This window comes from Diospyros lotus, chromosome 3, assembly GCF_014633365.1.
Source record: "Diospyros lotus cultivar Yz01 chromosome 3, ASM1463336v1, whole genome shotgun sequence".
NCBI lineage: Eukaryota > Viridiplantae > Streptophyta > Magnoliopsida > Ericales > Ebenaceae > Diospyros > Diospyros lotus.
The window spans coordinates 36,503,564-36,531,469 of record NC_068340.1 but is presented as its reverse complement, the minus strand read 5'-3'; the positions used below and the strand labels follow the sequence as shown (position 1 = coordinate 36,531,469).

Sequence of the window (27,906 nt, the reverse complement as noted above, 5' to 3'; positions counted from 1 at the left end):
TAATAAAATAAGTAGAAGATTAGTCAGAATAGATAAACCAACATTTTTGGACTTGTAGTGTTAAAAATGGGCTTGTGATTATGTCAATTACTCCTATATATAATTGCTTAATAGTTTAAAGAACTTATCCCACTAATAGCAAATGGTGATCAACAAACAAGGAATGTTTATTACCCTAATAAGGTTTATAAATGTAAAGAAATTAAGCATCAAAGTCATATTGTTGGAATCGATATCTTACATAGAGGGTTATCTTCAAATGAAAGTTTACAAAGGTATTCGTTTTATGGTTGTAATTTAGTTTTATTTTTAAATAAATCTTAATTAATTATTATGTAAGGTGGTAGTGGCTGTTTAAATTTCACAATGCTAATGTTAGTTTTTTGGTTTAAATGTTAAATTTATTATAATATCTAATAAATAATTGACAATAATATTTTTGAAATAAAAATTCAAAAAGAAGGCATTTTAAAAAGTTTAGGACCTCAATATGGGTGTTTGCTTAATTTATGGAATAGATAAAATAGAAAAGTAATCTCATTGTTCATTGTAGAGCCATTTAGGCTAATTGTTGGAATCATTCGACAAGTTTGTGATTAGGCCAAACTCAACTCATTAACAAGTTTAGTACTAGGGTTGATGTGCAAATTTTCAAATAAAATGGTCACCGAAAATCTTTATTTGATGCATAATAATCTTGTAAACTCTTTTATAAATCTAGTTCATTCACCAGAGGCCCCAATTTGGCTTCCTATTCCTAATCGGCTAATATAACTGTTAAAGGACAAATTATTGAAAAGTTTCGCAATAACTTTTAACTATTGGCTCATAATTGTCGGCATCCCAAAACCACCAGTTAATAGTCTAAACTCTAGCTATTTGCCTTTTGCTAATTGCGTACCTACTATTGACATGTCTTCCTTATTTGCAAACTATTTATAATTCATAAAATAATAATAGTCGACAATGTCGCCTTGTTTATCGATAGTTTACAAAGCTATCATTTACTACATGTTGACAATTTATTGTGTGATCTATCCATGGTTTCTTTGGTCATTTTGATCAACTTCCTATTTTTTCTTCTCTTTTTTTAGACATTCAAGGCTTTTCAAGTGTTCTATAAACTAGCACTAGCATACCATCGGGGAATATTATTTAGCCCCGAGGCTAACCTGTCCTCCTCAGACTAATTTCATCATTACTGGCTGGCCATGTATATAACTAACTAGCATGCCAATAAGCTAAAAATGAAAAATAAAAATGACCTAGTCCAATTTATACATAAGCACTTTAATTTCCAAATTTTATAAATCAAATTATATTCTGAACCGAACTAAATGACCTAGTCCAATTTATACGTCGGGAACAAATTAGGTCACCGTTGGCGGCAACCACGGCGCTACCAACTCATATTGCATCAAACGCCACTCTCGCTTGGGGCACACACCCAACTCCCATCCTTTTAGACCGCCAAACTTTTCTCTTTCTCGAAAAAGGTTAATAAATACACTGCGTACCACTGAAAGTTTGATTGAAGAGGAAAAAAATGAAAAAAGAAAAATAGTGTTATCACGTTTTAAGACAGCAATGCGCTGCCGCATCGGGACGAAAGATTGGATAAAATGCAACATCACCGTGTGGGTGAAGACAAGACAACTTCCCCTCTTCGTCTAATAAATGAGGGAAATCTATTCAATAAAAACTTCAGAGCAGGAAGCAAATCTAATTGTCCATGAAATTGTTTTCCGAGAACAAAGAATGGCAATCGAATGCTAGCAGTATGCACCATTAATGATTTGTACAGTTCATTTGTAACCCAAATAGACATTAAACTGAATGAATTTCTAGAATAGCTTACAAACAGCTGTGAGATACTGAAAGCAAATTATAATAAAGCCAAGCCTTTTTTTGGAAGGGCAGGTTGAGACTAGTCTTCTTTGATTACGATTAAGATTACGAGTCAACGCATTATAATGCCAAGTCTTACAGTTACAAGCCCTTTGAAGAACAACCTGAATCATCTAAGACGAGCAGCAGCCAGACTTCTGCCCAACGGGCTGCCCCCTTATCTGCACGGTTGGTGGTTTTGCATTGTTCATGGCTGGTTGGCTTGCCATCCTGCCAGTAGTAGTAAAAGAAATCATTTAACACCAAGAAAATTAACCACTGAGATAGAGATCACTTTTGGTTTTTTTCTCACCCTAGGAATTCTACAATATCAATGCAAGTAGAAATGGCAAATGAATCATCTCCATAACTAACCCTACAAGATCAGAATACTTGGCCTAGCACTAGAGCGTTCAAAAATTTCAAAGCCCCGATTTATACGGAAAGTACCTGTCCTTGATGTCAGCAGCCATGGCCATGAATGCGTGTTCCACATTAGTAGCATCTTTTGCACTTGTTTCCATGAATGGGATGCCAATTTCATCCGCAAATGCCTTCGAAATCAAAAAAGCTCAAACCTCATTTTTCTATTTCAACAAAAACCAGAATAAAAGAATACCAAGAATAGCAAACGTGTGAGGTCAATATACCTTAGCTGTTTCATAGGGCACGACTCTATTAGCAGTGAGATCGCATTTATTCCCAACTAGAAGCTTGTTCACGTTCTCATTCGCATAACGATCAATTTCATTCAACCATTGTTTAACATTATTGAAACTCTCTTGGTCCGTTATGTCATAAACAATCTGCCAGATAGATCATAATACCAATAAGCATCCAAACTGACGACAAAACTGCTAAGCTGCGGGAACAAAGAAAAAGTTGACCAAAAGAACAAAAAATTACTATAATGCCATGTGCTCCCCGGTAGTAACTGCTAGTGATTGTCCGGAAACGTTCTTGTCCCGCGGTGTCCCACTGCATGCCCACAAACGAAATAAGTGGAGGGATTATGTGATATTTCCAAGGGGAAATATCTGCAAGCTTGAGATAGTATAAGACAAGGGATATGAAGTGGATCATATCACAGATTCACCATGGAACCTCTCAATGGAAATATTTTAACATGGAACAACCCTACATATGAATCTCAAACAGCTTGTTGGTTAGGTTGTCAATCAAAGCCACAAGGAAAAATGAAAAGATTAACCATATAAGAAAGCCAACAAAAGAATATAGAAAAGAATGCAAGCAAAAGGCTTGCATAACATAAACCATTGGATAATGGTATTCACGCTATTCGCATTATAGGACTGCAGGCAGTTCTTAATGTCACATTAGAAGAATCTTAACCAACCACCTTTAGCCAAAAGTATTTTCTCAGTGCATCATATAATCTCATTAAACATGCAACAATTTCCACCTTAGAGCATAACAGAGCCTGGAAAACTTACAATCTGAAGTTTAATGGTTTTTCCATCTTGCTCAACCGTGCGAATTTTCTACAGTGACCAGAAAGAAAATAAAACAAAGATTAGAAATGTTTCTTTTGCCAAGTTGACAATTGCCTAACCCATGGGTACTAGATGCTTACAAAGTCAACACCAATTGTGCTAATGTAACTGTCCAGATATGAATCATCCTGCACAAAAGAGGTGGAAATAAATCATGTCAGTCAGTCAGGATTTAACTCCAACTTTACTTTAATCTAGCACCCAATCAAGATACAAACCAAATGGAAAATTGGGCAGTGCATCATATACATCAACAGTGTACTAAGGGTTTTTGGAATATTATTTGGTCTCATGAACCCAAAAGCCAACTCCAGCTAACACTTTTAGGTGAAGAAACCTGGTGCTACGAGTGGTATTAAAGCCACTATCAGGTGAGTGTTTGTTGAGAAAGTGTTTTGAGACTAATGTGGGTCAGATTAACATCTAGAATTTATAGCCTAAAAAGGAGGCTAGGAATTAAAAGATGAACATTTGTCATGAGTTAATCCCACATCGGTATCCTAATGGGAAGATCTTCAGTATATTCCTTGGTTTAACAAACTTAAGAGGCACGTTCAACAAAATTTTACATAAGGACCCACAGTATTAAAAGTGGTAGTAGAGCTAACCAAAGACCACAAGTGAGTGTAGGTCAAGAAAGTGTATTGGGACTTCTCTTGGTTAGATTTAGATATGAGATTTCTAGCCTAGCAAGGACACCAACAATTAACTGATGAGAGTTTGTTATGCCCCAATTCCACATCAGTAATCTAGAAATGTTTGGAATATTACTTGGTCAGGTGAACACATAAATAATTCTCAGTGGGCATTATTATGTGATGACATCGTGGTGTTTCATGATGGTTTTACCCAAACATTTATATGCATATGCACCTATACATATATGATCAAGTTATTCATAGAAAGACCAATTCAGATAAGACTCGTAGAATGAAAAATTAAAAAAGAAATTACTCATTGAATCAACCAAGGTTGGTTAAGTAGAGATGTGTCTAGCATTTTATGTGATTTTACAATTCCTTCAAAGCTAAAAGGAAATTTTATTAGATGATCACAAGACTATTGGAAATTAGATTATATGTAATAAGGTTAGAATGATGCCTATAGAAGATAAAATATGTCAAATGCAATTAAGATGGTTTGGGCATTCATCAACCAAAAAACAGGTGGTATGGGCATTCAAGAAGAAGACCAATATGTGCATCTATTGAGGCAACCAATAAAATGAAAGAAATTGTAGCAAAAAGAGAGAGAGAAAGACTAAAGAAAACTTGGTAAAAACCCTTAAACATGACATAGGATATAATGGTCTTGCAATGGATATGACCATCAATAAAAATGACTGGATAGCTTATGTAGGTGGGATAAAGCCTTGCAAGTGTTGTTGTGCACACGCACAAAGCATCAACTTTACATGTCATCTTCTTTGTATTAAATTGCAATGCCTCTTTAGTAACTTGAAAAATTAAACTCCTTTCCATCTGTAGCAGAAGCTTACATTACAAGGCAGGACCATGTTCATGCAAAATTGAAGATTTTCAAATAACATGATAATCAAATGAGATTCCCAAGATGTAGATTGTTGTTCAATTATGCCATCATTGATTAAGCTTTTGATCAAATTTAGATAATATTTTGATAGCTAGATATGAAAAATTTGTTACGTTGGTAAACATGCTCATGTTGCCACATTAGGAATAAAACGATTTGAGATATTTAAGAACGAAAATCAATAGCAGTCCTACTCTTCTTATCATTATTTCACCTTTTTAGTAGCCATTCTTTTACATAGCAATCTGTTAGAATCATAATAGTATCAACTACCTTATCTAAGCTTTCAAACACAAGCATTACTTTGGAATAACACTAGGAATCAATCTTAACAAATACCATAACTTAAATTTTGATCAATTTTATTCCCTAAATGCGATGGCTTTATCAGCTGTACTTCCTTTACATTGAGACTCATTTAATCCAAGAACCAATGTCATTTTTAGTCAACTAACTTCCATATGCAAAGGATATTACCATGGATAGAGATGCATGTAAGTCTAGAATTCATGTAGCCGAACCCCACCTACCTAGTAGGATTAGAGCTTGGGATTGTTGTTCTAACTTCAATATATGTCATTTTTGGCCATGGACAGCAGTGTCTAAAAAAGCTGCTTAAGCACACTTTAAGCGCAAAGTGCAACGTGCTTAGGCCAAGGTAGTCAGGGGCAAAAGGCACTCTTAAGGTGCTATGAACCTTATATAGCCTGAGGTGCTAGGCATTAAAAAAGCACTTGCCTGATCAAAGCAAGGCGCTAAATTAAAAAATTAATAAAAAAATATATCTAACATGAAAAAGATAACGAGACAATATAATATATAACACTAACACACAAAATATAAGTTATATAACAAATGTTCAATATTTATATAAAAAATAAACAATGTTAAGACTTATAGGAAAGCAAACAGACATACAATATAATATATAATATTACCATACAAACAACATTATATATGAAGTTATAAGTTATATTATTACAATCTTAACAGTTGTAGCAAACATATATAACTCTTTTGTTGCAAACATTAACTGAGCATTGACTAAAAGTCTAGAACAAAATATATATAACATAGAACAAAACAGTTACTGTTGAGCAACAATTAGCACTCTTTGACTGACAAACAGTGCAACATCAACAGCATTCAACACGAGGAGGAGCCAGGTGCTGTTTTCTCTGTTTTTTTCATTTTACTCTTCCTATTACACTGGGAGACCCTTCACATTCCTTCTGCAGACAACCTTTCACTTTCTTTCAATTTTTCTTTGTTTTGATTCATTACAGACTAGGCAGTGCTTGACACCTCAGGCAGAGGTGCTTGCCTAGGCAGCACCTGAGTGAAGGACCCCTGCCTAGCAGTAGGCGAGGTGCCACCAAGTGCCTAGGCAAACCAGGCGCTCACTTTTGACTACACTGCTTAGGGCTTTTTGTGTGTGAAGCTCAGTGACTTTAGCTGAGTGCAATTAGAGCACGCTTAACTTAGCTTTTACCTAAGCTTCAAAGTGCTAAAGAGCGCACTTCAGAAATATTCGTACTTTTTCTTTTTAATCAGACAATAAGAATAGTTGGATTTGTTTAAATTTTTGCAATGGTGTGGCTGCTTGTATGGAATTCTTACCCACAAAAAGAGCTGTGATCAGATCTTAAGAAGTTCGGAACAGAATCATATCTACATTTAAAAAAAATAAAAGACTCAACTGTATTTACCATGCAAAAAATATTGAATGAACATGTTAATAGGTCTAAATTAGGGATTGTTGATTACTGTAAATTAAGGATTTATTGATTGGAGATTGCTGCAAATTAGGGGTTGATTGAATGGGGATTGTTGTAAATTAGGGAAATTTTTTCTCCTTGAGCTTTTTTGCTATGATGATTGCATGAACTTGTAAACAGGTACAAAATATAAATGAAAAGTGGTATCTGATCTTTCCTTAGATTTGCAGCCCTCATTCTTATTTGGTTTTTTTTTAATGGTTTTTTAGTAATTTATAACTTTTATGCTTCTAAAATTTTGTACTCTTTATTGCATATAATTTGCACTTCACTTCTCTTAAGAATGCGCTCTACTTGGCACTGAAGCACTGTAGGCCTTTTATGCTCAAGTGCGCTCAGTGCTTTTGAAAACACTGATGGACAGAGATGCATGGAGTTCTAGAATCCATGTAGTCCACCACAGGCAGTGAGATTAAAGCTTTTGCTTCTTCTTCTTCTTGTTGTTGTTTATAAAAAAGTGCTCCACACACATCTAAACTTTAATTAAGTGTTCCCCCCCATTTCATCCTTGAAATTTGAATGCCACTCTAAGACAAGAGAAGGGTTACACTTACAAATCACTTATGAATAAACCCCCATTGTTAATCCATTACAATCCATCTAATAATCTTTACTCTATATCTAAACCGTGTAGGCTAACTGACTGAACCCAATCACATTCACCCTGGCAGTTTCAGTTGGATTCATAGGATTGCCTATAAGAAGTGTCCTAGCGAACATGACAAAAGCTTCCTGGATGGACATTTCAGTAATTCAATACAAGTTATTCATTTGCACAACTGTAATTTACAAACTTCCCTCTGGAAATCAGTTTCATAAAAATTGCCACGGACACCTAATCAAATAGAAATAAAAAAAGGGATGATTGAACTTCATTAGATTTTTACCTACATTATTTCTCTACCAATCACTCCATCCAAAAGAAATGAAGCGAAGAAATTAACCTAGCAAGATAAAACTCTTTTGGATCAAGCCACCGGTACTGCAATATCACACTTTATCTTCATTAATCCATACATAAAAAAAAAAAAACACAGCATCAAACTAATGAGCTATATAGAATAAATTCCAGAAAATGAAGATACTTCAAGATAACCATGGTCATGCATTTCCCAATACCGTAACTTAAGGAAGAAATCCAGTTCATGGTCCCATGTGCCCTTACATTAGCAGACCAACAGGAATAAGATGAGCAAGTTGATAACCATTATAATACCAATTATAGGCAAAATTGAAAGATATCTTACACTATCTAAAATTTTCATATCTCCATTAAATGACCATGGGTTGTCCACCAAGGTAGTGTTTGTTAATCAAAATATAGACTGAAAAAAGTGGGATACAGAAAGCATTCCAGACAAAAGTACTTTCCATTGTATTTGTTAAATTTATCTGGCGACCCTCAGAAAAAAAGTCACATGACTTCTTATCTGGCATTTTCCAGATATGCTTCTCCCTCTCCCCCCTCTCTAGATAAGCATATATTGGACCTTACAAATAAAAAAAAAATTATGCATATGTCCACTAGTGCATTTCAAAAAATTTAACAAACAGTTTGATAAAAATCTTGAATATTTTCCAACCTTATCTTGACCATTTCATATCTTGGTCCGAAAAACATTTCAACATTATCTTGATACAATCTTATCTTATTTATTTTAACAAACACTACCCAAACAAGTAGATAACCAAACATGTACAAGTTTAACAAGCCTACTTGTCCTGTCAGGCTCATCAGTCATCACCTAATGCTAGCCCTAGAATTCCATTAATTTTTTTATTTAACTAATCACAATTTGGGTCATTTGCTGTCTTTTTCTTTCAGATTTTTCAACAGGCAATCATTTGACTACCACATGCGGAGTAAGTGGAAGAGGATTTTGTTTGGTATGTCAAACAGTTGTAGGCTCTCACACGCCTCAAATTCATGGTTTTTGGGTGCAAGTATGGATAAAAATATATATTGCACAAAGAGGGAAAGGGTGAACACTTTCTCCAATTAAATGTATGCATTATCCAATCAAATGGCTACCTAACAGATGCAACCAAACCTTGGAAGATTTTAATTAAAGACGTATTCCACTATCACCAGTACAAATATAATACTGTATTATCCATTAAAGTTGAGAAAGATAGATGAAAGTGGTATGTATCTAATGTCCTTACAGCAAATCTTAGAAGAAGACATGATTTTCCAACTCCAGAATCTCCAATCAGCAAAAGCTTGAACAAATAGTCACTGCAAAAGACAGAATGATCAATAAGGCAATACAAATATCAATATTTATTAGCCAACCCCACTTGGTGAGATTAGGGCTTGTGATTGTTGTTGTACAAATATCAATATTTATCTTTCCCAATGGAGCTTGTCTAAAATGCTAACTTGCACGTAAAATCTAGCAGTTATATTTCAAAGTTGCAAACTTTGGCCTAGATGACTTGTCACTCAAATTCTATAGCAAAACAGCAAATGTCCATCATCTAAAATGTATATTGATCTCAAATTATCACTCAATCTGGGATCAACAGTTGAGCAACTTATTGCCCTTCAGCTAATTAGGCAATCAGTTCCAGAAACTCCATCACTTGACCTCCAAAGTTCAGAACCCTAGACACTTCCTGTTGTAAAAGATATAAGAATCTAGACTTGTTTTTCAAAATTGCCCCTCGAGTTTCAATAAAAGGAAGTTCACAACGAACCTAGCTATCAGCCTATCAACTATGAGCGGATTCTGAAAATCCACAATGCCCATATTTAAGCTTCTGAGAGATCAGGTCCGATCGACCATAAAGCCAAGACACAAGGAAACGCAACAATTCACTTTCTCAGATTCTCCTCCCAAACCTTCGGCTAAACTCAGATCAAAATTCTCTAGAAGCGAACACACAGACAAGCCTATCAGGTCCCTAATTTAATTCCAGCATCAAATCGAAAATTCTGTATCTCTCAACATGCAACATCCTATAACCATAACCAATAGCGTAAAGATCCAGAAAAACCAATCAGATAACAATTGAAACTCAAAAGCACAAAACTATCCGTTCAAAACGACAAATTAAAACAGATTTTACCATGAAATCGAGCGATTTCAACGCAGATCTAAGAGAAAACAAGATTCTTCAGCTAAAAAGGGACTTACTATTCGGGATTCATGACGATCGGAGAAGCCGATACGGTTTAACGATGGCAGATTGCAAGGTGTCTGCTCCAGATCCGGAATCGACAGAAAATCAGATCGTCGCCGTGAAAAGTTAGACCGCGGATGGGTAAAGAAGAAGAAAAGGAGGGCGTCGTTTCCCGAGCAGAAAATGTATTGAGAGACGGAGATCAGGTGAACCGAATCACTCGAGCGCGTACATATATCGTATAAGCAACCGACAAACAATTGTCCAGACGGGAAATATAGCGTGAGGTCGACCTCATTCAACTACTCATGGACCCATTTACCGGCATCCTAGAAAAAAAAAAAAAAAACAAGAACAAGAAGAAGATAATAACTTTACCAGCCAGCCGAGTTGAATAGGAAGGTCAACTCGGTCCACAGAGTCTACTGTTATTTTTTATTTTTTTGGAATAGTTAATCTTAATCCCAGTTGATGGTCTTACACCCTATAATGTTTAATATCCTCATATATTTTAATAAGAGTAAATTACATACAATGCAAAATCGATCATTCTTTTTTGTCTCAAATCAAATACCTGCAAAAAGGATGAAGACTTGCTTCCTGTGATCATTCTGACGCTTAACTCAGTTTATAGGGTTATAAATTAGATATAATAATAAAAAAAATAAAAAAATCTCTTAGAAATCAGATCCCCATATCTATAGAGGTTGTCCTCTATTTATAAATGGCATTTAGCCTATCCTGAGGAGATCAAATAACTTTCAAATAGAAATAAAAAAAACATTTGAACGGAGAAGAATCTTGGAGCGTTTGAGAGATTCTTGTTTGACTGAGTCTTCCTCTCTATCTCTTCTAGTTCAAAATTACAATGAATATTATAAAGACATGTGGAGCTCCCAAGAATGAACACGTGACTCTAAATTAATGATATCCTCTCAGGGTAGTAGAATAAATTTGTCTCTATAAAATATTCCCTTAGTGGTCATCAAAGAAATTGGAGGAAGAATGGAAGGAAAAAAAAAAAGAGTTTTCAAAAAAATTAGAAGTTGTAGCGCCTTATTCTTCTTCTTTTCAGTTTTGATGCATAATGCCTAGTTTAAAAATACATCAATTCTATAACAAGCACTTGTTGGCACATGTTCTAAAACCAAAATCCACCAACTCGAAATGGTGAGAGAAGATAGACGAGGAAGAAAATGAGGAAAAGAGGAATAAGAAGACTAGTTGGGGGAAGATGCATCATTACCAATGAAGAAGAAAAAAAAAAGAGGAAGAATAGTTGTCCATAAATGGCTTTTGACCGGTGACCCTTCTTCTTCTTTCTTAATTTACTAATTTTTTTTTAGTTAAATTTAATTTTATATAATTTAATTAAAAATATGAAAACCAAAACTATACATTGTTGGTCCCTTGTCAACTTATTGATTTTACTTTTAGTTGAATTTAATTTTATATAATTTAATTAAAAATATGAAAATCAAAACTATACATTGTTGGTCCCATGACACAATGATCACTTGACACACAATCATCAATTAAGAGGGGTGAATTGAATATTAAAAACTTATTAAATTGAATTCTTCATTTTTAAAACTCTTGGGCTTTTATTATACAAAGAAAATACTTATTATAAATATATATATATTGTCTAAAAGTGATAGCAATATAAATATACAAACAACTATAATATTAACACAAGATAATAATGGTTCGATGTCTCCAACACTTACGTTCACTCTTTTAAGGTCAACCCAATACTTGAGATTTCACTAAAATCACACTTGGGTTTTCCAACAAGCTCACCTAGGAAACTTTTACATAACACCGAGGTTTTCCTCTTAACTCATCCCAGAAACTAATATATCACACTTAGATTAAAACGAACTCTAAGATACCACTCACAATCCACAATTAATACAAATAAATCCTATGTCTAAACAACCTTGGACTAAAATGGACTCCATGACACTCGCAATCAACTCTCAAAGCCGACAATCGACTCTCATTAGTCTACAGTCAACTCCCAATCGACTGGTCAAAACATGCTCTCGACTACCTCGACCCTACATAACCTATAGTCGACTGTCCTTTACCAGATGTCCACATTTTCTTTAATTTTTATATTTTATCTTTTATTTACTTTAATACATAAATGTAAATAAGAAAGTAACCACATTTGGATTCAATAAAAATATCTAAAAAATCAAAATTCATAACAATAAGAAAATATAATTTTGATTTTAATACAAATTCCGGATTTAATGATTTTACTACCATCAAAATACATACCTTCTATTTTTTGAAAAATTTATTAAAAATCATTTTAACAACAATGAATATTATCTATCAAAATATCGAGAGATAGATTTTCAAAAATGAAAATATTTTCTTATATATCCCCTTATAATGCATTAATCTTTCAGACTTAGAAAAATAGCATTTCTTAGTTCATTTTGATACACAAAATACTATAATACTTTAAATATGTTTTCCACCATAAGACATCAAAAATTCATTAGGGAATTTAAATATACCAAAAATAATTTTACTAAAATTATGTTTTGTTAAATATCAAAATACACAATGGGTTGATTGGAGCAATTTGGCTCAACAATCTCCCCCTTTTTTATGATGACAAAAACACTATAATTTAATGAAAATATTTTTGCAAAACAACACCACCTCAGTTTTGTACTAATTTCTTTTTCTAACTAAAAAACTAAGTACTTTAAGGAAGAAAATAATTTTATATAAAAGATACCAATAAAATAAAAACCAAAAATATTTTTTTTTTTTGAAAAAGATGAACCAAGGTTTTTCAACGACAATGAAAAACCATTTTCGGAAGGTTTTTCAATGAATAACTTCTTTCGGGAAAATATTTTTTCCTCTCTCCCTTACAACTTACCTCCCCCTGTGGCATACCTCCCCCTCACTATATATTTCTCCCTTTTTTTTTAAATCATCAAAAAGATAAAAGAGAGTACAAAGTGAAATATAGAAAAAATAATAAAATAATGAAGCACAAAGGATCAGAGCATGCAAAGTATGACAATTAAGCAGGAAATAGCAGTCGGACAATCCAATCATATACACTAGCAAAAAAAAAAAAAGATATCAACTAAAACAAATGGCTAGAAAAATTTTTGTATGCCTTTGAATTGAAGCAAATTAAAAAAAAAATTGATATCAATTTAAAGTTGATACCAATTGAAACATTAAGGTCAATTGTTTGAAATCATATTCCAATAAAAAGATTGAAACCAATTGATGAAATGCTATAAACTTTTTGAAACCAAATGTTGTAAAAAACATCTTCTTGATGCCAATTGTTAAAGAACAATGAAACAAAATGATATCAATTGATAAAACAATGAAACACTAGGATATCAATTGATTTTAAGAAATATATTTAAGCATACTTATATTTAAAAAATGAGAGATAAAAATTGATCGATTAATCTCATTTTCTCCCGGAGACTTCAAGAGAGTTGACTTTGGAAAACAGACAGTCGACTTCCAATTGATAGTCAACTGTGAAACCTTCCACAGTCAACTGCAACAATGTAACCCTGAAAGAAACTTTCTCTTTTTGAAACATAGGCAAAAAATAATTAACACAACATATACCAATATATTCTACAAGGCCTAATACACAGATAAATAAAACATATAAGCACATAAAATAAACATATAAGCACATAAAATACACAACATATTTAGATCCTTTTAAAAATAATTCTTCTAGAAAATATGGACTAAATTGTTTAAAATCTCATTTTTCTTCCAAATGAACCAATTTTGCTTGCATTGAATGACTCCAAAAATATATCTATTACAACAGGTCATGCAAGTTGGATCAACATACATGATTTTGACTCTAAATAAGTGTTAATCATTAAAACTAATAAAGGAGATGTGTGCAAAAAATAACACATTTTCCTTTTTCAACGCCACCTCTAATAGATTGGTCGTCGCCTTTATTCCTGCTCTGTCGTTGTCGCCAAATCTCCCCCTTCATCGCATCAATCGCCATCTCCTACTTGCAGATCAGCCATCGTCATCATCGTCACCCAAATCTCCTCATTTCACATCCATCGTCGTCTCCTGCCGCATCCATTGCCTTTTCATGCCGCATCCATTGTTGTCTCCTTCTATGTTATCTCAACCGTAGTCTGCTCTCGTCGTCATTGGCCACCCTTCACTATATATATATATTAAGCTCAAGGATCACTACAACAAAAATGATTTGTTGAGGCATCTTTTTTAGGACATGTTTTAGAAAGTGTTCTCTAAAATACCATTTTAAGACACAATCTAAAAAAGTGCCCCAATACAATAACTTTAATAAGGCACAACAATTAAGTGTCTTATATATAAAATACTATTTTAAGGCACAATTTAAAGAAGTGTCCCAATAAAACAATTCTAATGAGGCACGACAATGAAATGTCCTAATAGACAAATATAGGTGTCTTAATAAATAAATCTAATATAACAGAATTTTTTAAATGTCCCATTAAAATAATTCTAACAAGACACTCTGATGAAGTGCCTTAATATACAAATCTTAAGTGCTCCAATAGAATAATTCTAATGAAACTTAGATATACTATAAAATAAACATAGGCACATATATTAATAAGATGATGTGTAGATTAGGTGGTCACGCGTGTGCAAGAAGAATGAAAGGTTTAGGGTTCGAGCTGAGAGAGAAGTAAGTTAGAGTTAAGAGAAGGTCTTGTGGGGGATATGAAAAAAAAATTTATAGTGATTTTTTAGGCATTTTTAAGTGTTGCAACAAACTTAAATTTATAATTATTTTTTAGTCATTTGTAAGTGCCTCAATACGTTTTTGAGGCACAATTATACGAGGCATTATTATTAGTGCCCTAATAGTTAAAATGCCCCAATAAACTATCTATTAAGACATTTTTAAATGTCTCTTAATCTAAAATTTGTTGTAGTGGATATATAAATAAGATTTTAATGATAACAAAAATATTTTTATAATATAAATATATTTTATTAGTCTCTTGTAAAATATATATTTTGATAATAACAAAAATATTTTTATGATAAAGATATATTTTATCAACTTATTGTACTGAAAATATGTATTAAGTTGTTGGATGACTTAGGTCGATCAAAGTGTTAACTTCAGTCAACTAAAGTTGGCAAGAGAATTGGACCTCATATCTCAGGTCGATCTAGCCTTCGACCAAAGTTATGCGAATGGCTATTAGATAACTTAAGTCGTGCTTTAAGTCGATCGAAGTTCAACGGTCATTTCTGTATGTGCATTGTTTTATGCATCTCTTTTTATTACATGCCCATGTATATATATTTTTCAAAATGTTTTTCACGTTATACCTTAATATCATAGCCTAATTTCCTTATGTAAAAAGGTAAAATCTTTTTTTGAAAGAATATGCTTTTGATTTGACTTTTACAGATATTGATTTTGTTGTCTCTAACTCTCATGTCTCTTTTTGTCTTGAAAAACTTGATTAATCTTGTTATCAAGTTGTCTTCTTGACTTTCTGAGGTTTATTTTATTTTACACAAAATTATTTTCTTATTTGATTGTAAGCTAAAATCCCATCAAATGCTGAAATGTTGTTGAAAAAGCTGAAGAGATTCTTGAATTTCAAAAATGGTTCTCATCCCTCTTTGTAATAGCTAGTTGTCTGAAAATTGGGTGAGTTTGAAGGCCAAAGACATATAGAGAACAAACTATTGAAAAGAATATTCAAGCAAGAGTAAAAGTTTAAGCGCTGGAAGTGTTACTAACTAGTGGAACACTTAAGTGGTGACTTGTTTTATTTTGTCTCTTGGTTGTAAGTTTGTTTTTATTCACTTGTTATGTAAGGGATTTTTGCTAGTTGTATTCTAATGGTTGTTCTTGCCTAGGTAAAAGATTGTGCGTTTGGTTCTAACTCTAATTAAAAGCTAGTGTTATCTTTTCTCTAGTGATACACTCAAGTTTAGTCTTGAGAGAAATAAGTATGCTTGTAAAAGTTCGAACTTCTATAAAAATTTCCTTATGTTCTTGTAGTTACTTGATTTTATTATTCATATTATTGTTGCAATCACCATTAAACTAAGATCACAATTTAAGAGCTTTCAATAAGAGGTAAAGATATTAATTTTTGAAAAATCCAATTCAACCCCCTCTTTGGTATTTATCTGGGCAACAATATATATAACACATAATATATATTAACTTTAATAAAATATTGTGTTAGTATAATTTTTACTAATTATATATAATTTATTAATATCTAATGATAAAATTTTATCAATTAGACATCATTTATAATTTATTTTTATTTTTTTTATCAAATTTTAATAAATTGTCAACTCTTTCAAACCAAATACATAACCATTAAGTGGTAGCTTAAAAATACATTTATTTAAATAAGTTATTAGCTTAAACGCTACCTAGCTTTTAAGCTTTATACAACTTAAAAGCTAAGTAGCTTAAAAGCTATTTTTAACGACAGTAAGCCAAACACCCCCTAGCCATCTAGATTTGAAGTGACTTTATGAAGCTCTTCCCCTGTCCAAGATCATGCTTGGCCAGAAAATCCAGAAAATCTCTCAGGCTGCTCTCTTTGTACCCTTTCGGATGCTCTTCGTCCACAAGCTCCATGGCCGTCCCCATCTTCTCATCCATGGCCAAGCTGTGCAGACTGGCAATGGAGATCCTCGTCTTCTCATGATGAAGCGACGCCCTATGAACCACACTTTTGAATCTGCCATTGCTCAGCACCTCAAGATGGTTGCCGACGTGGACTTGCAGGGCGCCATCGACGTCTGGAACCAGTTGCCACTGGCCGTCTTTGGAGTCGAAAATCTCGAGGCCGGCGAAGCTCTGAAGCAGCACCGTCAGGCAGCTGTAGTCGGAGTGCGGAGGCAGCCCTAGCGCCAGGCTAGGCTGCGGGCACGGCGGGTAGCAGTTGATGGCCATCACTTGCATTCCTTGCTCCATTTTGTCACTCGTGTATTTTGGTCCAATTCCAAGGCTCTCTGTGATGGCTTCCATGAGCTCCAAACCCAGCTTCCTCACTTCCATGGCGTATCTTCCCATCTCCTCCCTGTGGCATCACATTAATTAATTAATTTCAGAATACCCATTAACCGGAAATTAAAGGTTTATTAATATGGCTTGGAAGAAGAAACTAATACTTACTAATTAATTAGAAGCATATGCATTCATGACACTGATTGAATCTAATCGTATTTAGTATAATTGGTAATGACGGAATAAATAAAATGGCTTTAAATCTGAGTATATATATATCACTTTATTAAAGAAGAGATATTGTCCACTATGAAAACTAGAGTCCCCACAATTTACTTAAAGATTCACAGCAGCCGGATCATAGTTAAAACTGATAAACTATATTCACACAGAAAGACAAAAAGTATCACTTCAGTTTGTTTATATATGTATATATATATATATATATAAATATGACTTTATAATTAATTTGTTTACATCCCTATTCAGGGGTAGATTTAGGGACCGACGGGCTCTAACTCTCCCAGATTCAGCCCTCCCCAGATAGATCTGATTTATTTGGGAGAAAGAGAACTAAAATACTTATGGATTTAGGGTCAGTCCTCCCTCAAATTTGTTCCTAGATTTGCTCCAGTCCTTATAATATATATATATATATATATTTGTATAGTCATGTGTTATGAGCAAACAACTCGAGACGACTTAATTGGTTAGCGTCTTTTTCTTTATGTCAATACATTAGCTCCATGTTTACAAATTTTACATATATATATATATATATATAAATTATCTGAAGTAAGGAAGCATCCGGATCATGTAGCCATATAGAGAAGAATTTGACTCAATGCAATCCTATCCCACCATGCAGGGCCCATCCAAGAATTTACGTTGGGAAATCAAAATTTTAAAAAATTAATATAATAATTTTTTTTTGTATAGATTTGTTTTATTCTTTTCGTCGAGCAATAGTATCTTGTTAAAAATAAGCTAGCGGGGGGTTAGATGTATAGGTCTCACCCCCTCTTGGGTGTGTGGATTTCACCCGTTCCATTAGACCCACACGGTAGCCTCACAAATTACTCTTGTCGGGCAAATTTTATGTTGTTCCCTAAATCCTAAACCAAAAAAATGCTCATTAATAATTGGTATAAATTCATTAGATTCATTTTGTCTATTAAAAATTAAAATACTTTCACTAATTTGATGATCTCTTTTTCTGAAGAAAGATAATAATATTTTTTTTTTTCGCAGAAAATTATTCCATTCTAAATTCTAAGATATACAAATAAAAAAATAATACAATTCAATAATCAAACAACTCCTCAAGATTAAGATAAGCATTTTTTAATATAAATTAAGATTAGTTTTTTAATATAAATTAAGGTTAAAAAATATTCTTACATAATTTTCATTCTTAAATTACAGATTAAAATTCTCAAATAACTGAAAAACATAACTCACAAACACATTATAATTGAAAACAGCAGGCATGCACCTAATGTCTAATTGCTATTGACCAAAAAAGATAACAAAAGCATCCCATAACCTATTAAACACAGTTCTTTGAGATCACCAAAGATTTTATAAATATTAAAATATACACAAAATTAATCGATAATTTGAAGAAACACAAGAAAAATAGAGACTATTTAAAAAAGAGGATAATAATAACATAGGAGTATGAGGAGAAAAATGGCACCACCGCATTGGTGAAGAGAAGGGGAGCAGCAAGCCGCACTACAGGAAGGAGGGATCTAGAGGGGAGATGATTTGAGGAGATATTTATAGGGTTCAAACAACAGAAGGCAGAACGCATAAGGGACAATTTAAACTTCTAAGGGAGGAATCAGGAAGCTGGGGGGAGATTAATATTAGTTTTTGAAGTTATAAATAAATGGGCTGGGCTGGAAGCTATAAATGGGTTGGGTTGGGTGGGCTGTTATTAAAAATAATTTTTTTTTACATTACAAAATTAAATGTGATTGTGGGCTGCCTGGGCTAAATCCGCCCCTGCACCGTGTGAGATGACATGAGACCAACTTACGGCAACCCCGACCTTTGATCTGATAGGACCGCCCAGTTACGAATGATGTTTGAATAGAAGTTTTAACGATGTGACCTTTTGGGTGGGTATAAAAAATCTCTAAGCAAATGTCAATTTTCTCGGGCAAATTTTCGTATACCTGTAGGTTGGTGGGTTTGCAGGCCAAGAGTTAATCCAGTCCCCCAACGGATGAGCGTAGTGTTTCAAGAAGATACGCCAAAATTGGATCGTGTCGACGCCGTCTTTCAAGCTTGACGCATACCTGACGGGCTTGTGCACGTCATTGGAAAAAAACTTGATCTTCTCCGGCGCCGGCAAGCTGAAAAAATCAGAGGCCGCAGAAAGGGCTCCTTCCAGCACCGCTTGGTCTATCCCATGGTTCACAACCTGACGGTCAGAAATTAATTAAACAAACAATTATATATCAGTGCGTTTAATTTCCTTTAGTTAATCAACTCAATTAAAATGTGCATGTGCTCATCACGTCATGCTTCAGGAAAAACAGAGTGTATATATTATATATGTGTGCTTCAGCCCATATGCGTCATATGTGAAAATGGAACAACCCCGGACGAAACGGACAAAGAGAGACGATCAAAACCTTATCTGAGGAGCGAAGAAAAGATGATAATTTAAATACATATAACTAAGTCCGTTTGCTCCTTACAACTGTGACAAAGAAACAAAAACGAAATGCCAAAATTATAGCTATGCAGACCGTGTCTAAGCGAAGGAGCCAAAGAAATTGTAAGATCACTAGCTAGATTAAACAAGACTATACAGTTTGATTTACCTGAAAAAAGCCATAGCGGCGGCACGCCTGCCCAATCTCCTCGACGATGGCACCCCGGCGATCGGCGGCGCCACCACAACGGAGTCCGTTGAGGTCAATGAGGGGCACATCCGCCGTCTCCGGCTCTAAACTGGGCCTCTGTGAAGACGGAACCTCATAGGCTTCGGGCACATGAGACAGCCCCTTCTCTTGGGCAGTCTCTCCGATTGGAAAAGAGCTTGAATTATTCTTCTCGTCGCTCTCCATGCCAGAGTTCGAGGAATACCAAGATCAAAAAAGCAGAAATTAGTGAAAGGGAGGTTTGGGTGAATGGGTGTATATTGAGATGGTTTGTATTTCCTTGCAGTTGTATGGAGGGCAGAACTGGTTGGTTTTGAAGAGGAGGGGGGGGGGGGGGGGGGGGGGGGGGCGCGTGTTTTGTTTGTTTGTCTTGGAGCTTGACAACAAAATAGATTGGCGGCTGTGTACCATTGAACCCGGGCTGTGTACCCATTGAAGGGCGGAACTGGTTTTGAGGACAACAACATAGATTGGCGGCTGTGTACCTATTGAACCCGGCTGTGTACACCTTCTGGTTCTGGAGCTGGGTCTAGGTTCTTGTGGAAGTAGACTTGGACAAGCTTTCTATGGAAATTACAGCTGTATGTGCCAAGCTGTGCTGCTCCCTAGCTGCCACTTGGCTTTCACCCATAGTATTTGGCTTTTTCCCTGTATTTTGGGTGTTCCGTGAATTGCCCCAACTCAAGCTTTGTATATATGTTGTAAAAATAAGCTTATCCCAAAAGCCATTACTTTGTCATTATTAAATCAAGTCTTAATTGTTCCCGTTAAAAAGCTTTTAAAACTATTTCGGTTACAAAATCAAGTTTTAAACAATTTTGATTGTTGATTTCTACTTTAATTATCATTCAATTTTTTTTTTTTTTGGTTTTGAATTTGAGTTTAATTTCAAATTCAAAACCCCATTTAAGCCACCTTTATGGCTTGCAAATGCTATGTTTTCTGACGTCGGGATGAAATCTATATAAAGCTATGGATTGGTGACTTTCCTTTTTAGATAAAATAAAAAAACTCGCATAATATTTTTTGTTTCTCTCTTGAATTTTCAGCTAGCTTCTTTGTTAAATTGTTTTTGTTAGCCTCACTTTGCTAATACAAGTGAGAGGTGCAGCCCAGTTGGTCAAGCAAGGGGGCACAAAGTGCCTTCTGGGATGAATCTTGGACAATGACCGGAGATCGAGTCTCGCAATCGGCAATGTGGGGTACTCCTCTCCAAAGTGAGGGGGGCTCCTTGTGCGCGGTGAGCACGGGTCTAACCCCTGCGTCCGACTAAATCACCATAATTAACCCCCCTCACAGTCTGTCGGGCCGAATGTGAGGGACGTCCGAAGTAGTTAGCGTTTCACCTTTTGGACAGTGAGAGGTGCTTATTATAATTTGAGAAGGTAGCCGTTATCAACCTATTGTATTGAGATTTTGTTTTTGAAAAATAAAATTTATCCTTTAGATCAGTGCTTGACACGTCTCGTCTTGGGTAGTTGTTAGTTTTAAATACCAATTCTAATCCCATTTTACAACAATATAGACATTAAACAAATAAATCCGGGAATAATGGTGGAGATGGAGAGTGTCATTTATCTTCTAGGGCTGAAGAATTATTGTATGACTACTAAAGTAATGTTATACTTTTATATCTCGATTGACACTCATATTGACATTTTATTAATCAATTATCAAGACATCACTTATTAAATCATTTAAATGAAAAAGTGTATTGATAATTCATTTAGATATTTGTATTTATTATTTAAGTAAATTATCAATATATTTCTTATTAAATCATTCAAGTGAAAAATATATTAATAATTAATTAATGAAATGTCAATCAGAGCCGGCTTTAGCCCAGGGCTACAACTTGGGACCCACAATTGAGAGGGGCCCAAAATTTTTTTTTAAGCCTATGTATATATGTGTATAAAAAATTAAAAAAATATTAACAAAAAAAGTTGTCGCTATACTCTGTCAATGAAATGAAAAGGGAACCCAATCAATCAATTCTCAATCTCGAGATAGAACATAACGAGGAAGAAAAATCTTTTGTAAATTCTTATAATTTTAATAAAATTAATTAGTTGATAACTTTTATTTTGTTTATTTAACTAGTGATGAACCCGTGTGATACACGGGAGAGTTTAATTTAAAAATAAAAAAAATAAACTTGTTATTTTAAATAATTTTAATAGAATTGATAATTATAATTTTTTCAATTTTTAATCATTTATCAAATTTTAAGTTTAATTAATTATTCGCTATTTAATATATTAATAGAGAACACTTTTAATTCAATATACTGTCATTCAATATGTTAAAGAATAATTAACACATTAAGTAGGTCATTTGACAAAATATTTATAATTTTTTTTATTTATTATATTTATTTATAAATAAATATTATAAAATCTAATATATCCACACATACGTTATTTTTCATTTATTATATTATAGTTATAAATATAAATTAAAACTTTTAAATATGAGTAAGAATAAGTTTTTTCAATAATAACAAAATTTTAAAAATATGAATTTTGATTTCTTTCATAGTCTTAAAAATGTGATACCTTAAATATTAATTAGCATTGAAAAACTCTAGCATTTGACAACCTTAAATAAATTTTTATGAATTTGTTAAGATATCACATTTTCAAGACTATAATATAATTATTAAAGTAATTAATAATTAATTAATCACTACATTTAATTTAATGCAAGTTTTTGAGGGAAAAAATTCACCATTGATTGACACTTGACAAAAATACTTTGTTTGACTATCATATTTTAATATTATATAAATATATATAGAATAAAGATATAAAGATAACATTTTAAATAAATGGACAATTTTCTATGACTTAAATAATAGTTTAAGTTGTCTATTAATATTTCTCATAAAACCCATGCAAATTTAATACAAATTTTAGAGGCAAAAAACAGTTTGACAGACTTTTGGAGGGAACAAAAATTTGCAAACTATTCTATTTTAATGTAATATATTATATATTATTATATTATACAAAGGTAAGATTTTAATGAATGAATAATTTTATGCGACTTAGTTAATACTTTAAGTGCCTATTCATATTTCTCATAAATAGTATTTATTTTTGATTGATTGACGAATTAATTGATAAGAAGATCTAACCAAAAATATTTATTTTTGATTAATTAATAGCATTAAAAAATTCATGCAAGTTTAATATAAATTTTAGATGTAAAAAATAGTTTAGCAGATTTTTAGAGGGAATAAATATTTGCTACTATTCTACTATATATTATATATTATATATAATATATAATATTTATATTATATTATATAAAGATATAATTTTATATAAATGAATAATTTTCTGTGACTTAATTAATAGTTTAAGTATCTATTCATATTACTCATAAATAGTATTTATTTTTGATTAATTAATGGATTAATTAAATATTTAATATTCACATAATAATGTATTGAAAAACCTATGATTAGCATTGAAAAACTCGTATATTTAAAATCTATTATTAATTTTATAATAATTAGTACATATTATTTTAAAACAATTGAAAGATTTAAATTATTAATGCAAATTACAAAATATAAATTATTAATGCAATAAGTACTAAATGCAAATCATTGATGCAAGTTTTTGGGGAAAATTTTATTACTATTTATTATTTCAAAGCAATTGAAAGATTTAAATTATTAATGTAAATTACAAAATATAAATTATTAACACAATAAGTATTAATTGTAAATTATTAATGCAAGTTTTGGGGAAAAATTTCTTTTTTCAACACTATCTTACTTTTATATATATAAAGATAAAGATTATATATAATATATAATATTTATATTATATTATATAAAGATAGAATTTTATATAAATGAACAATTTTCTGTGACTTAATTAATAGTTTAAGTATCTATTCATATTCCTCATAAATAGTATTTATTTTTGATTGATTGATGGATTAATTAAATATTTAATATTTACATAATAATGTATTGAAAAGCCCATGATTAGTATTGAAAAACTCGTATATTTAAAATTCATTGTTAATTTTACAATAATTAGTACATATTATTTCAAAACAATTGAAATATTTAAATTATTAATACAATAAATACTAAATGCAAATCATTAATGCAAGTTTTGGGGAGAAATTTTATTACTATCTATTATTTCAAAGCAATTGAAAGATTTAAATTATTAATGCAAATTATAAAATAAAAATTATTAATGCAATAAGTATTAATTACAAATCATTAATGTAATTTTTGGGAGAAATTTTTTTTTTTTCAAGACTACTATACTTTTATATATATAAAGGGAAAAAATTTGCCCTGACTCTTAGAAAACCCAAAACCAACTCTGATGTCAATATAGATGTCGAGCTAAATATGCAAGTAGCATTACTTATAAGTATTAGGAGGTGGGCAGTTCAATTACTAGCATGTTCAAAGAAATAACTTTTTGTTTCTTTTAAGTACAAATTAATATATAGTTATTTTGTGAAATTAAACAAATGGTTATATAAATTAAGGAATTATTATAGAAAATTAAGTATGCATATGGGAGTAGTTATTATAAAAAATGAAGGAATTATGGAAGGGTATTTTGAAAAAAATAAAATCTTGACAAAGTTTCAGCAATTAATAACAATAAAATGGGTGTTTGCTTCTATGACAGATTACATGAGAGAGAGAGAGAGAGAGGGATCTTAATAAAAATTACACATAAAACTTTAAATTCTTAGGGTGCATTTGCACGAAGTCATTTTACTCTATCATTAACTGTCATTTGGAATTTAAAATTCTAAATATATTGTTTAGATACATTGTTGTTAAAAGCATACATATGTCCAAATCCATGCGCAACCAATATCCAATCCAAGTTATTCTAACTCTTCAAAGTTTGATTTTGCCATAAGAGCATATAATAATCTATTTTGTTAAGAATAAATTTATATACAAATTCATATACATATATTTACTTGGAACGCGTTACGTTAATTGACCCTCTATCGATCCAAGTTGTTCTTTTTAGTTTTCATAGTTATATATAAATTAATTTAAAGAATTAATAAATGATGTCACTCAAAATTGAACAAGGTTATGCTAGATCAATCTATTTGGAGGGCAAATTACAAGAAAACCCTTGAAAAGCTTTGAACTTGGTCTCCTGACAATGTTGACGACGAGCGCCATTACCCCCTGGCCCAAAGGGCACTGAATGGCCACTCTAAAAGTAGCAAAGACGGACTTCATGCGATGACGAACGAAGCCCTCAAACTTTAGCTAATGACGTAATGATAGCATCATTTAAAAAGTGCTTCGGGGGCAGCACCAATTTTAAGACAGATACAAAGATTTACTCAGAGGAGAAGTTAGCCTCGGGGCCAGGGTTGGTGGGCGTAGGTGATAATTAATTTAGCAGTTTTTAAAAAAATAACAAAATTTTATTTTTTATTTTTATTTTTATTTTTTAAAATATAAAATCACTAATTAAATTTTAGTATCCTAGTTTAGAAAATATTTTTTAATTAATAATATAGATAAAATAAAAATATAAAAATTAAATAAATAAAAAATATGAAGAGTTTATAATTAGATATGTAAATTAAAAATTCATTGATTCGTTTATTATTATTTTTTAATACCTAAATAAGTGCAGATTCTCAAATAAAATTTTTATCGTCTAAATAATAATTTTATCAAATTCTCCTCTTAAAATAATATCATTTTTTTTTTGGTTGTGTTACTAGTTTACACCACATTATTTATTATCTAATATTAAAAAATAATTCGTAGACTTATAAAGTTAGTGACTTTTTCGTTTAAATGATATCTCACTATACATTGTCTAATATTAAAAAATGATCCATAAACTTGGGGAGTTAGGAGGTCTTTTTGTTCAAAATAAATAACAAAATAAATAAAATGTGAATTAAAAAAAATTATAAAATAGAATTAATAATTTTATATCTTAAATTATTAAAAAAATATTTTTGACTAATTATTAATTTTGAAGCCCCTCCTTCTTAGAAGGCCCTAGGCACAGGGAAGGAAGGCCCTAGGCATACTCCACATAGGTGGCCTATGTCTTTAATCGGGCTGGTTAGGTTTTGCCCTTGTTGTGGTAAAAAGAAAAAAAAAGGTAAAAGGTATTATTGTAAAATTGAAGACCATACAAGCTAAATGTGTAGAACAAATCTTGGTGATTCATGGAAAATTATGTTTCAAATATCTGTTGTGTATAAGAAAATGAGCCTAAATCTAAAATATGTCCAAGAAAAAGGCCCCCAAAAAGGAAGTTGAGGAGGCTTCATCGATTAACTATCCCTAGGAGACTCTCATATAAGCCTTTCTTCGTACTTTTTGGGAGTCTCTTTTGAGTACCTCAAGACACTCTGGCGGGAGACCTTATCAAAAACCTCTTTCAAATTAAAAAATATGTCAAAATTATTTCCAAAATCTCTACTTGAAAATCTAAAAATAGATTATCTAAAAAAATGTGGATACTGTTTTACTTATTAACTTCAATCTCTATAAATAAGAGATTATTATTCTAGTCAAGGTAAAACAAAAACTCAATATATACTACAATTTTTTTATTTTTCTGTATTCTTTCAAAAACTAACTTAAGTATAAGAAAATTTACATGAGAGACACACTGCGCCCTAAACCATTTTCTCTTTCGAGACACACTGCGCCCTAAACCATTTTCTCTTTCGTAGGTCTATTGGAGACTAGAAGTTTAAGATCAATATTCTCTCACAATTACAAATGAATGTTTGGATTAAAGAGAAAAATAAATTTAGTTTTTTTTGCTTTAATTTAATAATTAATATTTAAATTTTAGGTAAAAATCAAGCAAGTTCCTCCCAGTTCGGTTTAACCAATTTAGTTCTTAAACTTTTTTTTTTTTAAAAAAAATTACCTAAAAAGATCTTTAAATATATATATATGTATAAGATTAGCAATATACATATGTCATGAAGTGACATTTTAACACCGTCTCAATCGTTAAACTTAAAATACTTCTTATATGGAGCGGTAATATGGGATCAGCCGAAAAGTCTAAAAATAAAAAAATTAGATAAGTAATATCTTGTTACTAAATTAATATTTATTTGGCCGAACTAAATTCTAACTTACATATTTTTGGATAAATTTTTTCTAAAATAATATTATTTCGATCCGTAAGCATTTTATTCCAATCAAGGTCTAACGCAAAGTTGTAAATGAGTCAATACACTTGGTTAACAATTCATGAACAAACTCACTTATATTTTTTTTATTAAATAATCAAACAAATTTGAATAAAAATTCTCAACTCATTTAATAAAAGAGTTAAGCTCAAACAAATATTTATTTAATTTATTTATGTTCATGAATAAACTTGCTTTATATTCATAAACAAATTTGTTTATAAATAGTTTAGACATTGTTTATATTTCGTTTAAAATATTATATATTTATATTTTATATATAATAAATATAATATATTAGGTATAAAAAGTAATATTCACTATTGCGTCTTGTTTTTTATCTCAAAATAATTTTATTAATTGATAATAAATATATCATATTTTAAACTATTCAATTAACTAACATTTATAATTATTTAGAAACTAAGAAACAAGATATAATAATGCACTTTATTTAAAAGTAAGATGTATTTATTATTATTTAATTATTATTATCTAAAACTAATAATGCAATAATTGTTTGGGCAATGGTGAGAGTTTAGGGTTTAGCATTATTCTATGTAGAAATAATTATATAATTAATACTTTTTATTCATTATATAATTAATTTTCTTTTTTATGAACATTTTTTTTGTCAGTCAAGATATTTATTTTTTAAATACACAAGTAACAAATCTAAAAATAACAAACACGTTTATAATCTTAATTTGTTGTTTATAAATAAATTCAAAATAAGTCTCGTTTAAGTTTAATCGAACTGAACACAAACATAAAAACATATAAACAAACTAAATTTAAATATTTTTCACAAAACTCAACTCATAAATGAATTAAATTTGAACGTATTTATAAGCAAACGAGTTAGACTCAAACACAGCCCAACTCAACTCATTTACACTTTTAATCACACACAAAATGTTATTACTAGTTCC

At 31.6% G+C, this 27,906-nt stretch overlaps 2 protein-coding genes across 2 annotated transcripts; both read right to left on the bottom strand.

The window, feature by feature from the left end:
- Positions 1-1,707: 1,707 nt before the first annotated feature.
- Positions 1,708-10,072, bottom strand: LOC127797498 (ras-related protein RABD2a). Its single transcript, XM_052330458.1, has 8 exons — positions 9,871-10,072; positions 8,897-8,969; positions 3,482-3,529; positions 3,342-3,389; positions 2,794-2,865; positions 2,538-2,693; positions 2,338-2,441; positions 1,708-2,118 (listed from the first exon to the last, which is right to left on the bottom strand). The coding sequence occupies exons 1-8, from the start codon at positions 9,882-9,884 to the stop codon at positions 2,022-2,024; spliced, it is 612 nt and encodes a 203-aa protein (XP_052186418.1). The 5' UTR covers positions 9,885-10,072; the 3' UTR covers positions 1,708-2,021.
- A 6,150-nt stretch (positions 10,073-16,222) lies between these two features.
- On the bottom strand, positions 16,223-20,109 carry LOC127797932 (flavanone 3-dioxygenase 3). Its single transcript, XM_052331134.1, has 3 exons — positions 19,721-20,109; positions 19,067-19,314; positions 16,223-16,956 (listed from the first exon to the last, which is right to left on the bottom strand). Exons 1-3 carry the CDS (start codon positions 19,964-19,966, stop codon positions 16,386-16,388), a joined length of 1,065 nt encoding a protein of 354 aa, XP_052187094.1. The 5' UTR covers positions 19,967-20,109; the 3' UTR covers positions 16,223-16,385.
- Between the last annotated feature and the right edge of the window lie 7,797 nt (positions 20,110-27,906).